The 16,904-nt window shown below is 33.6% G+C and overlaps 1 protein-coding gene across 1 annotated transcript; it reads left to right on the top strand.

The window, feature by feature from the left end:
• Positions 1 to 2,819: 2,819 nt before the first annotated feature.
• Positions 2,820 to 4,163, top strand: LOC134267454 (uncharacterized). The gene is made up of 2 exons (XM_062749661.1): positions 2,820 to 2,823; positions 3,454 to 4,163. The coding sequence occupies exons 1-2, from the start codon at positions 2,820 to 2,822 to the stop codon at positions 4,161 to 4,163; spliced, it is 714 nt and encodes a 237-aa protein (XP_062605645.1).
• The last annotated feature ends 12,741 nt before the right edge of the window (positions 4,164 to 16,904 follow it).

Here is a 16,904-nt window from a genome sequence, read left to right as displayed (position 1 = left end):
AACAAAAGGACCTGTACAATGGAGTGGGGAAAACTTTAATTTTTATCATTGTTAATCATTTGTATGCAAATTGAGCAATTAGTAGATAATAGCATTAAGCGTGTAAATGCTTTCCATCATAAAAAACTAGCCTTTTCGAAAAACACATGTGGTATTTTATGTAGTAATCCATAAATGCATTAAATGCAACTCATTGAGCTGATTTGTCGATTTGTCAGTCATATTGGTTTCTCAATGAACAGACGTCACAAAAAATATTTTCCTCGACCTGATGATTCTCGCGATGCTTTTCCCGCGCACATGCGCAGATCCAGGATAAACGTCAGTCCTTTATAAATATGCATGTTTACTTTGTTAATACCGAATAATATTTCGTCGAATTTGCAAGAATGCTTCATTTTTGATAGCATATCATACTTCAGAAATTTTTGTTCGGTTTCAGCTGTGCAAACATTTTGTTTAACACGGCATACATATCTTTAACAGAAAGTAAGTAAAAAGACACCTTCAAATAAGATTTTTGACATAAATGTGAAACATTGTGAAGTTAGTTTAGTTTCAGTCTTCTTTTTGGCATCCACAGTTACATCAGGAGATTATCTATAAAGGTCCTGACCTAGATCTAGACAAATGCACAGATCCCGTGACTCCATATATGGTATACGGCACGGCTTTTTTCACACGGGTTTCCAAAATTCCGTTTCTCCATCTATGGAAAAGGACATGGGTTTCTGACACAGGTTTTAAGAATTCGTGAGTTCATATATGGAAACTAGGCTTTCTGACACGAATTTTCTTACAAATTGAGAAATATTTTAATTAATTCGGACAATATCCCGTGCAGTGTCCGTGCCGCGACATATTTTAGGCCCGGCTTCCCATATGTATATTTTACATAGAAGCAGGAATGCTATAATCACGGGTTTCTGGGAACGGAATCCGTGCCCGAGCCGTGTCTGAGCCACCCGGATGTTTCGTGCAGATATTTCCTAAACATGTAAATTTCTAAACATGTATGAGAAAGTGTTTAGAATCTAGATACTTGTGAGCTAAAAAATCAAACATGTTTTAACACATTAAAACAGATTTTTATGTTCTTATTATATAAAAACATAACAATTTAATATGAAAGTTAAATAACTAGACACACTGTAACTGTAATTTGTGCCTTCAGAAAAAAAAAACAACTGTAAAGACTTCTTTTTTAAAAAGAAAAAAAAAGCTGCCAAAACTTCACAGAATATTTTTTCAAAAAACTTTATTATAGAATAAATTAAAATACAAAACAATTGATAATATATATAATAATGATTAGTTATAATTTCAATTGACTGCATAGTTTTCCTCATGTCAGTCACAAAAAATATTAAATTGTATGAAGTTTCAGAATTCCTCAATTCAAACACCACATATATCATGACGTGATTTAATATCCAATTAATAACTACCGAAAAGCTATCCATTTCAAAAAGATAATTTTTCGGTACATGTATTCAAAACTGTTGAACATTAGCGAATTAACTCAGTAGTATTCAATAGAATAAGTATCTTAGTGTTTATCACAGAACAACGATTAGCACCCGAAGATGACACCAGGCACTCTGTAATATATATTTTAAAAAGGCCCAAGCCCAAATTTTATTTGAATCGCATTAAGAAGAAGGGAAAAAGATTCGGGAAAGGGGAGGGGGAGTTTGCAAACCTCTTGATGGGATCAGTAGGAGAAAGAGGTATTTTTTATTTTCATTTTTTGTTAGATTTTGCCACCTTTTTGAAGTCTTTTTCAACCATGCATTATGTATATGATGAACAATACTTTAAATAGATGAATTATTTCGATGAAGTTATTTTGTTTCAAAACTGATATTTTCAATTACAGAGGTAGATTGAGATCGCAAGCAACTCAGTCCTATTTAAAGTATTTTGCTTGTTATTGTTCAAGGAATACTTCCATTTCTATTTGTTTTGTCTGTTATAAAGCTTCGGTGATAACTCTTTAGTGGAGTATATTTCTTGATCATTATACCGGAATGTTAATTTCGCCAAGCGATAGATCCGGAGCTAAGGTTGCCTAATATGCATGTAAATCTTGTGCGGCTGTCTTTATATTGGACGTCAGTGGTCGGAGACTAATGAAATTGACAATGGAGGCTTACATATAAACCTATTTGAAAAGATTCTTAAAATATGAATTTACAAATATATTTCGCATAGAAATAGAAATATGTAAGACACTGTTTTCACTCCTTATGCAAATTACTGTAAACCAACTTTTATTCGCGACGACTTTATTTCACGATTTACCGGGAGTAAACTTGTTCGCGACGATTAATTTTCGCGATAAAGCCTTTTTTGAATCTGTTGTTAATACAAAAGAAACTTTCAGGACCAGTTCACTAGAGAAATATTCGCAATGACGATGCCCTTGCGAACCTCACGAAACTTTCTCACACGCGAATAAAAGTCGGTTTACAGTATCCCACGTATCCAACTATCGTTGATGACTTGGCATACTCTACTAGCTAGACATCGATTTCTTAAAAAAATATTTACTGCGAACTGTATATTAAATTGATGAATTGTGTGTACATTTGTGTTAATCGAAAAAAATACAATAACTGTTATGAATAAATACGTCATGATCTAAAGTTTGTAGATGTGCATGTATATGTATAAATAATCCAATCCAAAATGCATGTTTATATATTTCAATCCAAAATACAGGTACGTAAACATTTATGATCCAATTTCAAAATGAAGAACATAGCAGTTATAGTTCATAATATAGTGTATCATCTGGACGTAGGTAACAGTTTGACATGGGTATTGATGTACTCTGGACACACATATCCCTCCCGCTCCCTAAAAACTTGGCATCTGCCTGTAATCTTCTTTGAGGGAGGAATTAATTGCCATTTACTCTTACTCCCTATAAGTATATATCTAGGTAGAGTCTATAACATAACCAAGTCACGGTTTCCAGGAATATTATCTTCCGTATGATTTTTTGTAATGGAACACATATGCAATCCTGATGCAATTATACTTCTGTGAACATATTCCAGTCACAGTTGAACATAACCCAGTCACAGTTGAACATATACCAGTCACTGAACAACATAACAAAGTCTATTAAGAACATAACCCACTCACGGTTCAACATAACCAAGTCTCTAAAGCAACCCAGTAGCGGTTGAACATAATCCCAGTCACTGAACAACATATCCTAATTACTGAACATAACCCAGTCTCTAAACAACATAACCCAATCACGGTTCAACATATCCCAGTCTCTAAACAACATAACCCAGTCTCTAAGCAACATAACCCAATCACGATTCAACATAGCCAGGTTTCTAAACAACATAAGCCAGTCACGACTCAATATAAACCAGTCACTGAACAATGTAATCAAGATACTAAACAACATGTCCAAGTGACTGAGAAACATAGCCCAGTCACGTTTGAACATACAAAAGTCACGGTTACCAAGCCCAGAACAATATAACCTAGTCACAGAACAACATATCCCAAGCACTGAACAACACATCCCAGTCACTGAACAATATAACCTAGTCACTGAACAGCATATCCCAGTCACTGAACAATATAACCTAGTCACTGAACAACATATCCCAGTCACTGAACAATATAACCTAGTCACTGAACAACATATCCCAAGCACTGAACAACATATCCCAGTCACTGAACAATATAACCTAGTCACTGAACAACATATCCCAAGCACTGAACAACACATCCCAGTCACTGAACAATATAACCTAGTCACTGAACAACATATCCCAGTCACTGAACAATATAACCTAGTCACTGAACAACATATCCCAGTCACTGAACAATATAACCTAGTCACTGAACAACATATCCCAAGCACTGAAAAACATATCCCAGTCACTGAACAATATAACCTAGTCACAGAACAACATATCCCAGTCACTGAACAATATAACCTAGTCACTGAACATCATATACCAGTCACTGAACAATATAACCTAGTCACTGAACAACATATACCAGTCACTGAACAACATATCCCAGTCACTGAACAACATATCCCAGTCACTGACCAACACAACCCAGACACGGTTGAAGTTAAATCAGTCAATCACCAACATAACCAAATCTCTGATCAACAAAACTAAATCCCTGATCAACACAACCAAATCCCTGATCAGCACAACCAAATCCCTGATCAACACAACCAAATCCTTGATCAACACAAATAAATCCATGAAAAGCATAACTTGGTCAATAAGAAACCATAAATTGAGAACAAACTTCATAAGTCAAAATTTCAAATCTAATTAACTTTTAAAATATCTTTTATAATGAGACAAAATTTTCGGCATATTATTCAATACATAATCCTTTTTTTTAAACGTATATTTGTTAAATCAAACTCAAGATATTGAAAATATCATTTTGTTCTCAGTCTATTATTTAGAGTCCTGATCACTGACTTAATCTTAAAAATCTGATCTCTAGATATAAGGTGGATTTAAAAATATCGTAAGAAAAAAAAAATTGTTAGACATACTGTAACATGCATTTCACAGATAACTAAAAAGCTTAATTTGAGATATTTGCTCATAAACCTATCCAAAATTTTCAATCTATTGATACCGCTTTATCATTTAGGATATACCGGTACATAGAGATAAATAAAATATGTTCATAGGACATGAATGCTCCGCTGAGGGTATACTAGTTTTGCAACATGAACATTTATATTAGTGTATGAAATTTGATGAGAATAATATTGAACACCTGCTTTAAAATTGAAATCTAAAAAGTTGACTGTAGATCATTAATTCTCACCAAATTATGTTCCAGTGCATAAGCTTACACGGAAATGCTTTTTTAAAACTAAGTAAAATGCAAATCAAAGAAAAGTGAGGTCATAGTAATAAGAAACTTTTTGATGCAGTTGAATAGCCATCGCTGATATGTATTAGCATATCAAATTCAAAAAAAAAATATTGAAAGGTTTATCTAAAACTGAGCTTAGCCCTAATTCAAGAAAATGAGATCAAGGTCAAAGGAAAGGTTAAGGTGAATACATGTCAATGCAATTGAATAGCTCTCATCAATATTGTGTCAATTTATGAATATTCTGGAGAGGGACGTTAAACAGTATACAATCAATCAATCAATCAATTTATGAAATTTGAGAAAAAAAATTATCTTGAATGTTTTTTTTAAACTGAGGTAAACACTAATTTAAGAAAAATGTAGTCAAGGTCAATGTAAAATGTTGATGTAGTCGAATAACATACTTCAGTATGTATCGGTATATAAAGTTTGATTACCCTATCTTCAGTGGTTTCTTTAAAACGAAGCTAAATACTATAATATAAAAAGTGAGGGCAAGGTCAAAGGAAAGATCAAAATAAAAAAAATGAGGTAAATAATATTTACACTAAACATTCAACAAGAGACCCATGGGTCACATACGTCACATGTGGCGAAGAAAAATCAGAAATCAGTTTATTACGAAAAAGTTTAAACCCAAAAGTGGTCCCAAACAATCTGTATAGGGAAGAGGGTATGATTTGAACAAACTTGAATCTACACTAAGGATGCTTGCATATTTCTTTGGCTACCTGTGGTTTTATTGCCGTTTACATTTGAACTCACATTGTGACCCCCTCACCCCCCCCCCTCCCCCCGGCCCACCTAAATGTGACCAATTATGGCTTTGATGTCCTTGAAATATTTTCCCTATATATTCCTAAGTAAAACTTTGATCGGTCATTGTGGCCCGACCTATCCCCAGAGCTCATGATTTTGACAAACTTGAATCTATAAAGCTACACTACCTGAGAAGCTTTCCGTATAAATATGACCCATCAAGGCTTTGCATTTTTGAGAGGAACAGTTTTTCCATATATTTTTATGTCAAACTTTGATCGGCCGTTATTGGTTATGCTATATAATCTACCATATATCTAATGTGACAGTCATTCTTTTTTATGTTATGTACATGACTTGTTTATATTCTTAATAATTTTCAACCAAGAACGGTGTTAGGGAAACATTCAACATAAATAAAATGAAATACAACAATTGATTTAATTGTTTACATATTTAAAACTGTAGATGTTTTTATTCACTTTGTAAAACTTCTTTTTATAACTTTATTCGGGACATTGTTGAGAACTCTGAAATGAAAGTGAATCAAAAAGTTTCATTTTACTTCTATGCTTGGTAAACGTTATTAATATACCCATGTGCCCCTCATCTCAGGCACTTGTCTCGGAAATAAACTTTTAACCCATAGTATATAATAATAACAACATATAATTATACCTAAGGTTAAAACATTATCACCAAACAAATGCCCAGTGACCCTACTTCAGGACCCATTGTACTGTGAGAATGATCCCTAGCCAAATAGACATGTTTTGAGATAAAAACTTTCAGTTTCCATTTCCAATTAAAATTTTATCAAAATTATTGGTAACTGTTTCTGTTTCATGAGCAACGGTTTCGCCAACAATTAATCATCCCTTTTTTTAAATTTAGATATTTTCAAAACTCGAACTAATACTTATTTTTGAAAAAAAAAACTTGAGAGTATGCGACAGCACGAAGATCTTTACTTTGACAAGCGAGCAGGTCAACATCTTTAGAACAGGGGCTTAATTTGTCTCCCCTGTTGAGCTGCTGATATTCTTTATCGCTGTCAAATGTAGCATAGTACAGGGGGGTCGATTTGACCTCTAAGGAGACCTGGCTCCAGACTGGACGAGATCTACATCAATCCCTTTAAGATTTAGACAGGAACTAGATGTTTGTTTTTGGACTTAAGCATTTAATGTAAGAACAGCTCATTTTATTTGCCTTTATTCACTTTAACATTCTTTTCCACATAAAATGTAATCCAATTTGTCTTTATTTTTCAAATTCTATCACCTTAAACACTTGAATCGAGAAACGTTTTAAATCATATTCATTTAGTTATCGCCCTTTATTTACATGCCTACACGTGGTTGGTAAAAATAAATACCTTGTGGTGCTATGAAAATAAATGGGGTTTGTTCATGTTTTTAAAACATTGTACTAAATTATTTTTGTTGTTCTTGGTGTTGTGAAATAGTTTACCCCAGTATTAAAAATTTAAAAGAGGTGTGAAAATTTTTTAATGTGCAGAAAATGATAGAGCATGTTTCATTTTTCACAACAGCAGATACACACAGTCATACTTAGTCTATCAATTTCTCACACGTAAATTTAATAACGATGTGAAGAAGTGCTTAAATGAATATGAAATTATTGTGACATTCAAAATATTACAATTGTTAATGTAATCTACCTTCAAGTGATCATCTGGTGATTTTTTTATTATTAACAGGTCAAATCCATTAATATTATTTCTTCCTACGTATCTATTGATAGATATTTAAGCTTACCCAAAGTACCTATTTTTACCTAATTGTTGCTTTACTTACATTATGTGACCAAACGCAGGAACCAGGCGCGGATCCAGGAACTTTTTCCAGGGAGGGGTCCACCCTAGTCCAAAAAAAAATCCAAGAAATTTCTTGACAAGCAAAAAAAAAAAAAAAATCTCAACTCGCCCAAACGTTAAAAACCTATTTCGGGGGGGGGGGGGGGGGGGGGGGGGTTATACCATTACTTCTAATGCTTCACACAATTGACTTTTCATACCAACATACCAATTTTACACATTTACCAGGGGGGTCTGCGTTTTCCAGGGGGGGGGGTCCAAGGTCTCTATTTTTCTTGCTTTAGTATATAAATTTATTAACCTTGCAAATTCCAGGGGGGTGGTCCTGACCCCCCCGACCCCCCCCCCTCTAGATCCGCGCATGGGAACTGTACAGTATTGTGAGCAACAAACTTGATAAATCAGTCATACTGTTGATGAATACGACAACATTTTTGGCTAAAACATTATCACTTCGTAGATTAACAATTTTGCATAGTACGTTATGCAAATTGATAATTCTTTACAACTTACTGATGCACCATACACTTAATGTTAACGTCATAGAAGTGTGACGTTATCTTTTCCCAATAAGCACTCTATAGCGCAGTACAAGTTTCTCTCAAATTTAGCTTAAATAATTAAGACGTAATATTTCAAAAAAGTTTATAACTTTTCTTATCTTATGAGATTCTAGCAAGTATGAAATAGAAGGGAACTGGCATTAAATTTAAGATTAAATACACTTTTGAAAGTTCGTGAAAAATGCTTAATTGCGGAGAAAGGGTATATGGGTAATTTTGCCTTAAAAATAAAGTTATAGACGCGTTAAAATGCGTGATTCCCGGGAAGGGGGTTAATCAGTTCTGCAGCTGAGTCGCCTGGTGTATGGAAAAGGGGAAGGGGTTAGAGGGACAGTGTATATCTCCCTTGAACTACACTTTTATGGAAAAATGTAACAAATTCTACCAAAGTACTACATCTGCTGTCATGGTGTAAATTTTGAATTACTACCACCCGGTAAATTCAAGTTGTCATATGTTGTACATTATGAATTTACCGGGTGGCAGTAAATATAAAATTTACAATATATGACAGTACGTGTACTATTTTGGTAGATTTTGCTACATTCTTCAGGTTTTTTTTAAACATGCACATTATTACGTATTCAATCAGCAAGACTTTAAAAAGATGAATGATATCAATAAACTTATTTTGTTTCAAAAAAGATATTTTCGATCGCAATCAACTCAGTCCTGTTTGAACAATTTTGCATTCTCAATAAAAAGCAATATACAAAAAAACTGAGAGTTTTGATAAACTTTACAAACAATTACTCGACACACAGACTTGATGAATGACAAATGTTGTCATTAATCGAAACAAATACTTTGATTATTCTAAATTTTGTATATGTAAATGTACATGAATATAATCTTATGCTGAGTATTTAAAATTTACAACATGACAGTTATAGTTTAATCAATTAATCTTATTGGATATTGGTAATTTTTAGTTCACATTAATGTTCTCCGGACACACACATCCGCTCCCCAAAAAACCTGAAATCTGGATCCGCCTCCATCTTATGATCCACGATCGAGAGGAATGAAGATTATAAAGTTTCATGTAAATCTGTTTCACAGTTTGAGCGAAAAAAAAATTGATAAATTCACAACATGTATTTATAAAATGCGAAGAAAGTCATGAGGTACAAATGCAATACAACTACAATTTATCATTTAAATATGCCAGACTGCTGAATGAGTGTACAATCTTTATGGATAAAAGATACACATTTTCCATAACACTTAGTGAAGTATCGCCCTACAATAAAGTATGGGTGTCAACGATGTGAGCTCTATGAAATCTAAAAAAAAACTAAATAAGACAAATAATGGTGAATGTCTTATATTTTTTCAGAAGAACATAATGGACTTCATGTATCATTATATCTCATTTTCATTATCCTACACAATGGAAGACACCTGACGTTACTTATTTTTTTTTAATAAAAAAAAATATATATACACATACCTAATAATAAACAAGGTCCCCATCGGCGCCATCTTGAATTTTTCTAGGCCTGTCACATCCACTTGTATTTTCGTCTGAAACTCCGTCAAATAAATTCTCTGCAACCATTTTCTTTCTGTGGCCAATCTTTCGAGGTCTAAACTTATGGATACTGCAGCCAGAAGGGTGCATCACACTTGTAAATATTAAAAATCCCTCGTCAAACTCGATCTACTAAATACAAAATATTTATATAATTTTTACAGGAAATTCATACAAATTTCGAATAAAAAGATAATCATATTAATATCATATCTCCTTGAATATTCCATTAGAACTTCGAACAAGGGAACGGATCTATTAATACAAACTGTAAAAATATTACATGTGTACCAATGATTCTAATATATACAGTATTTATTTTTGGATATCACAAAGAGTTTTAACCCCACTAACGGTTATATCTTTAATTCGATTTGTAAAGGCAGTGTATAGGTAAAGTGTGTATGTGTACATGCAAATATTAAGTAGAGTAGATATATCCCAGAGAGCATCCTAACATTCCGCGAACGTAGGGCCAATGTCATCGGTACCTTTGGTCCAATGTTGGCAAATGACATTGGCCCAATAAAAAATTGCTCATCTGCCCAATATTTCTACAAATATTGACCCAAGATTGCGCCAACATTGGCCCAATAAATTCGACTTTGGTCAAATGTTGGCTCAACGTCATGTAAGTTTTGTAAAATTATAAACATGCACATGTCTATCAACCAGGAGCAACATAGCTGTTGTTACGTATTTTAAAAAATCTGACTTCGTGACTGCGCCCGGAACCCCTACCATTGACACATTTATGGACCATTGAAAGTAAGTAATTTAATATTTGTAAAATATTTTTTTGCTTTTACAAATTCTTCGTATTTGTTAAACGAATGAAGCGGATTTTCATCGAAAGACGTTCATTAGAAAGAAAAATATACACAATTTCTCAATAATTTCTGAACATCCCTCAAATAGTTACATATTTAAGGGAGCCGACTGGGGTTTTATTGTGTGAAAACAACAATAGCGAAACTCGTCATTTTTATACCACATATAACTTGCATTAACTTCAGTCTTCATGCCAAGTTTGCAGAAAATCTACCGTCAAGGTATTTTCAATGGACCGTCTCAAAATACGGGTACATTTACTATAGGATTATGTAGGGAAAATGTCGATTTTTAGCACTTTAAAGCAAATCATACAAATACTACTATAATTTTTTTGTTCAAACTATAATATTCGATGAGTAACACTTTATTGAACATTATATGTAAGAGACACAAAATTCTACCGTCTTGTTAACAAAGGGGGCATCTCAAAATATAAAAAAAAAAATAACGAATTTTCCTGTGTGTTTTTTTTTTAGAGTATCAGAAAGTATGACAGGCACAAAGGATTTGTATAAAAACATAATGAAAATAATGGAGATATTCTTAAAATTTTATGCTTTAAATTTCAATAGCGTATGTTTATTACTGTTTCTTTAATAACATTTTTATTACCCCTTTCTTGAAGAGCTTCAGTTTATAATAACGTCAAAACACACTGTAATGATGTCAGTCTACCTATTGCAAAATCTGTTTAAAAACCAGTCATATAAAATTGTAATTACATTTTAAAACCTCTAATTTCCTACTTTTGTTTAATTTCATTAATTTAGCGAAAAAGGCTGCTTTAAAACAGTACATACGCTTCATTTTACCATGATGCGCGAAATATTGCGCAATGAAAACCACAGTCGGTCCCTTTAAACGATGGGCAAGCTCATAAAAAAAGATAAAGATTGCATTTTGTGTCTAAAAATCTGAAATAATTTGAGATAAATATACGCTTCCGTATACTAGTACATGTACATACAGTTCTAATTAAAAATCCACATTAAAGAACACACATATCAAAGTTTCCTTTTTAACATATAATCTGCAACATTCTGCTGAAGAATACTATAAATCTGAGATTAAAATGTTGGGAGTGCTAAAAGGGTACAGATTTGACCCTTGCTCTGCTCCTACTTTGTAGTGTTTTATGTACTTTGATATTGAATACTGTGCGTTATCGTTATTACCGCTAATTAAATACAATGAGAATTTTAATGTATGAAGAAGATATTTGATTTTGATTTTCCTGAAACACTAAGTAATTATTCTTTGTAATTAATTCCTTTTCTTAACATTTAATAGAAAATATAACAGAAATTAATGAAAGGAAACTGACCCAGCCAAACTGTCAAAGATATTAAAAAAATGGACAATATGAAATGAAGTTGGAACCTGGTCATTATATACTGTCCTTTGTTTCAGTCACGGCACGTTGATGCAAAAAATTAATTCACCAATTTCCGAAAATTAAGCTCATGAGCTGTTAACTGTGTACGGATAATATTTTAAGTAATGTAATAACAATGAACAAATGATTCTTTTTTATTTCATGAGTTTTGTTTTATACATCATACAAAAAGGTCACAGTGATTAGCGACTGATCTATGATTACATATTTAAACGATGGGCAATCTTAAAAAAGATAAAAATTGCATATAACACACTTTACATTTTATGTGTCTAAAATCGTAAATAATTTCATATATAAATATAACACTTCCATTTCCGTATAAAAAAAATGTACAAGTATGCAAACAGTCTGGATACAACTCTAAAAATCCATATTTCAATGTTTTCTTTTTAACATAAAATCTTCAAAGTACTGCTGTAGGATACTATAAATCCGAGATTAAAATATAAGGCGTGATAAAAGGGATGCAGATCTGACCACCCGGCCCTATCAGATGTCACAACTGCCACAGAAACTGGCCAGTCTCACGCCGTGTAAACCTCTGTCCTGTAAGTGCTTGGTCAGAAAATGTTCTCTTAACTTAGAAGGGAAGGTAAAGAAGTTCATTCCTTTGAATTACTTTGACTTTGAGGGGCTACGGATGTTGAAATAACATGTTACTGAATGCTAATGTAATTGTATTGTGTTGAATTATTAAACCCTGGTTATATACGAATCTTAAAACAAGGTAAGAGAAATTTGTGTATTACGGGGTATATAAAATAATAATTCAGTTATCAAAAATTACATCTGTGGATGCAAGTATCATGACAAAAATTGCATAAAATAAGATTGTAATATATTTCTGTGAATTTGCATTACTCGGCTAAGAGGGATAAGAGATGTGAGCTCTGAAGATAAAATTTAACATAAATGCAGGCCACTAGGGTAGCCTTTTAACCCGAACGATTATTATTATTTATTAGAATGCGGTTGTTTACTTGTTTGTCGGAAGATGTATATTTGGCTATACGAAGAAGCAACGATTAGGATTATAGTGACAAGAGTTCAGGTGTTTGTATAAATTATTTTCAGCAAATACTAGTACATATGTGTAATATAAAAAGATTAAGCAAAAAGATTGACGATGATTTTGAAAGTGCAATTAAAAATTTAGGAAGGGGTGAACACAGAAAATGTTTTCTTAAATTCAGAACAAAATCAAAAGTCATTATTACATAATTTGAAGAAATACTCAAAATATACAGGGCATATATGAGGGTATAGATTTGGTTTAGACATTGCGCGCGATGTTCGTGGCATTTGACGTTACGCTTTCATAGCGCTGCGGAAAGCCTCTACAAAGTCATAGTGTTACTGGCTAGATTGGAACTCAATCGTTATGTCAAAAGAAAAAATTATATATAGACTTTACCTGTAAATAAATGAATCAACAAAAGGGCTAATTTCGTTTTGTATCTTTATCATTGATTTAATAAATCAATAAAAACAATTTAACACATTTTCGATGAAAAACAAAAGAATTTAACTCCACGAAATATGTTCATGTGCGTAATTTTAGACTCTGGAATTCCTGTGAAACTTGTAATCCATCAATTAATTACAAAGCATGCAGTTTGCTATGAAAACTGATGAAATATTTCAAATATATAAGAAAAACACATTTCTTCAAAACAATTTATTTTTATTTAATCTTTCCTGTAAAAGAGTAAGTTTCATGTTAATATACATATGAACGTTTTAATTAATAGCGTTACGGATTGATTTTTTCAGTAAAAACAATTGCTCTCGTTTTCTTGCACCTATTTAATGCAAAATCGCTAATGAAGTCACATGGATTGTTATTGTTCTGTGAGGAAAATGAAAACTCTAGACTCATTTTTAAACACTCTACACAATAAAAATGCGCAATCCCTGCTTAAAAGAGTAGGGCTTTAAAATACCTTTGATATGCACTGTAAAACTTTCCCCCCATAAAAACTAGTTATTTTCTTATCGGGACTTTCTATTCATAACCTATCCATTCATACCAAATCACCCATATTGCAATTTTTCTAACCGCCGATGGGTTAAATAGGACAGTTATTAAAATTCTAAAATGACACCAACATTACGAGTAAAATCTCAGTGAGGCACATCGGGCAGTGGTAAGTTGGATTATGTCTCTTTCTGGTTGCATTTATACAGGTGAGATTATTTCATAGACTTGCGCGCGTTTTTGTCAAACTATTGACGAGGCCGAGTTTAGGCGTTGTAGCCCTGTTCCCCAAGAGTGTCATTTTAGCTAGTTAGGAAGAAAGAGAGTGAAAAATCATGGGTTTATAATTTAAAATCTGTTTATTTGTCATTTTTGCTGTCGTTTGTTTATTGTGATTGATAGAGTTCTAAGTGATGAAAGTGAGCATTAGGTTGATTTATGTGAGAAACAGGGTAATAAGAGTTTGGTATGGCCATGCCCTGAGAATACGTGAGAGAAGAGAGGAGAAGAAGTTTGGAAGTCAATGAGAGTGAAAGTGTCTTTTGATTTTGAAATCTAGGTATTATCATAAATCTATTGCGTGTGTTACAAATATGTAAATAAACTATGTAAATGAAAACTATTTATTAACAAGTGCCAGTGACAGGGAGGACACCCGTCATATATTATTGTGGCATCACGTGGGATCATAAATATAATGAAATATATTAACTTTATTGTCTAATCTCATGAAGATGATTTCCGATCATGACAAGGAGCACACGGCGGGTGTGACCGGTCAGCGGGGGATGCTCACTCGTCCATGGCACCTGATCCCATCTATGATGTTTCGTAGGTCCGTGTTTGTTAGGCTCCTATTTTGTATTGTTCAATGGACTTTGATATTGAATGCTGTTCGTTATCTTCATATCCTTCTTCTGCACTGTTTGTGAAACCCTTCTGAAATTTTTATTCCTGTAGAGCCATTGTATGATTCTAACTTATTTGGATATATTCATATAAACAAATAGAGACGCAAGCTCTATAGGATCATGCCACAAACGAAACAAAGTTTGCTACATGTTTGTACATGGACATGGCTGGACGCCAAAAAGAAACCCTCACTAAGGAACATTTTATTCAAGGGTTAAAGTCTGAAATCAAGAGGTGTGTTATACTTGTCAATTATAAAACATTGGAGGAAGCTATCAGACACGCAGAGAGAGAGAGAGAGAGAGAGAGAGAGAGAGAGAGAGAGAGAGAGAGAGAGAGAGAGAGAGAGAGAGAGAGAGAGAGAGAGAGAGAGAAAAGCGTAATAATTTCCTTCTGAATACCATGATGGCCAGGACAAAGTTGGAAGCTACATGTACGTCGTGCAGCTCTACGAGAAAAGAGGAGCTGGGAACTCACAGCTAAGGTGTTGATGATGGCTGATGGGATAGTACAATTTACCTTGATGCGACAATACGTTCTGCCAACACAGGGACAGAATCGTTGATGAAGAGGCCGTGGATTCCGTCCAAGACCAGAACAGAAACTAAGAACAACATACGGGAGGCTTAATGGTAGCCAAAGTGTAGAACACCTCATGCTCCGGTTCAACGAGGAGAAATTTGCGGATTCCGAAAACTAAAGTCAGCATCCTACTCCTGAGGACAACCAGTGACAGAAGAAGGGCATTGAAGTTTCTTCTGTCTAACGTGTAAAAAGTGAAAAAAAAAATGTGTATGAAAATTTGCACTCAAGTTTTGTTCCGCCAAAATTGGAGGGAGTGATTGTCATTTAAATCCGAAATTTTGTTTGGCAAAATTAGAGGAAATGTAAAGAATCAATTTGGTATTCAAGGTGGTTGATAAAGGATCCAGTGGAACGATTATCAATGAAGAATTCGTGCGTGGAGACGTATTGAAACCGGCTTAGGGAGTGACATTTTTGTCGGTAACGGACGAAATAATTGGAAAATGGGACTTTAGGATAAGAATTAGTGAAAAAACTTATGTTGTGTATAATGCATTTCTTGCTCGGGAATTCTCACATAATTGTTGTTGTTTTTTTTTTTTTTTGTCTTTGATATTTTGAAAGACTGTGTATGCTATATTGATGATGCAAATGAATCTTTGTATATAAATTATGATTGTATTTCATTTAGTCCTGATGCAAGTTCACTTAGTGAGAGTGTGCAAGATGCGTGTGATTTTAAGAACTTGACTTGGGTTGAGGTAAGTGGAGTGCTGAGTCTTATGAGAACGAAATTAATTATTTCTGTGTATCGGGTGATTTAGAAACAGAACACGAGTCTAAATGTATTACCGGTACTAAGGTACTAGAGAAATTTAATAAAGTATCTGCATTCAATAATAATAAATTTGGAAGGAGAGATCGAGTTGAATATTCAGAAGATACAGCAAAGAGTTAACCAGTTAACGTGAAGCTTATAGGACGTAAAATACGAAAATGAAACAGTCGAGAACAACGTTACGATTGCCAAGGTACTGGATATGATGCGATCGAGATTCGAGTTATCAGCCTACTCATTATGTGTCGGGACGGCACACTTAGGAGGAGAGGAAAGTCACAGAGCAATCGCCCAAGTTAATTGATTGTAAATGAGATAGTTAAAAGGTCTCATAAGGTTACAGGTACGCGACACAGGCGGTGTAGCCCTGTTCCACAAAAGTGTCATTTTAGTTAGAGAGAAATTAAGCATGAATTTATAATTTGTTTGTTTGTCATTTCTGATGTCGTTTGTTTATTGTGCTCCGCTTCATAAAGTTCTAAAAGATGAAAGTTAGCACGAGGTTGACTTGTGTGAAAAACTTGGGAATAAGAGATTTGGTATGGACATGCCCTGGTAACCCGTGAGAGAAGAGAGGAGAAAGTTGGAAGTCAATGAGAGTCGAAGTGTCTTTTAATTTTAAACTTTGGATGTTATTATAAACAACGTGTATGAAAATAAATTTTGTAAATGAAAACAATCGTAATTAATAACCAGTGCAAGAGACGGAGAGGACCACCGTCACGAATTTTTTTATTGGACCCCCTGAGAATTTGTTGATAAAATGCCAAACTATCTAATTTTTCCATATCGTTTGTATTTCTGCCCTAGAGATTTCTTCTTCCGTCAA

This window comes from Saccostrea cucullata, unplaced genomic scaffold (genome assembly GCF_032062105.1).
Source record: "Saccostrea cucullata isolate Sc308-1 unplaced genomic scaffold, CSIRO_AGI_Scuc_v1 ctg597, whole genome shotgun sequence".
NCBI lineage: Eukaryota > Metazoa > Mollusca > Bivalvia > Ostreida > Ostreidae > Saccostrea > Saccostrea cuccullata.
This window is presented reverse-complemented; position numbering and strand designations above follow the sequence as displayed.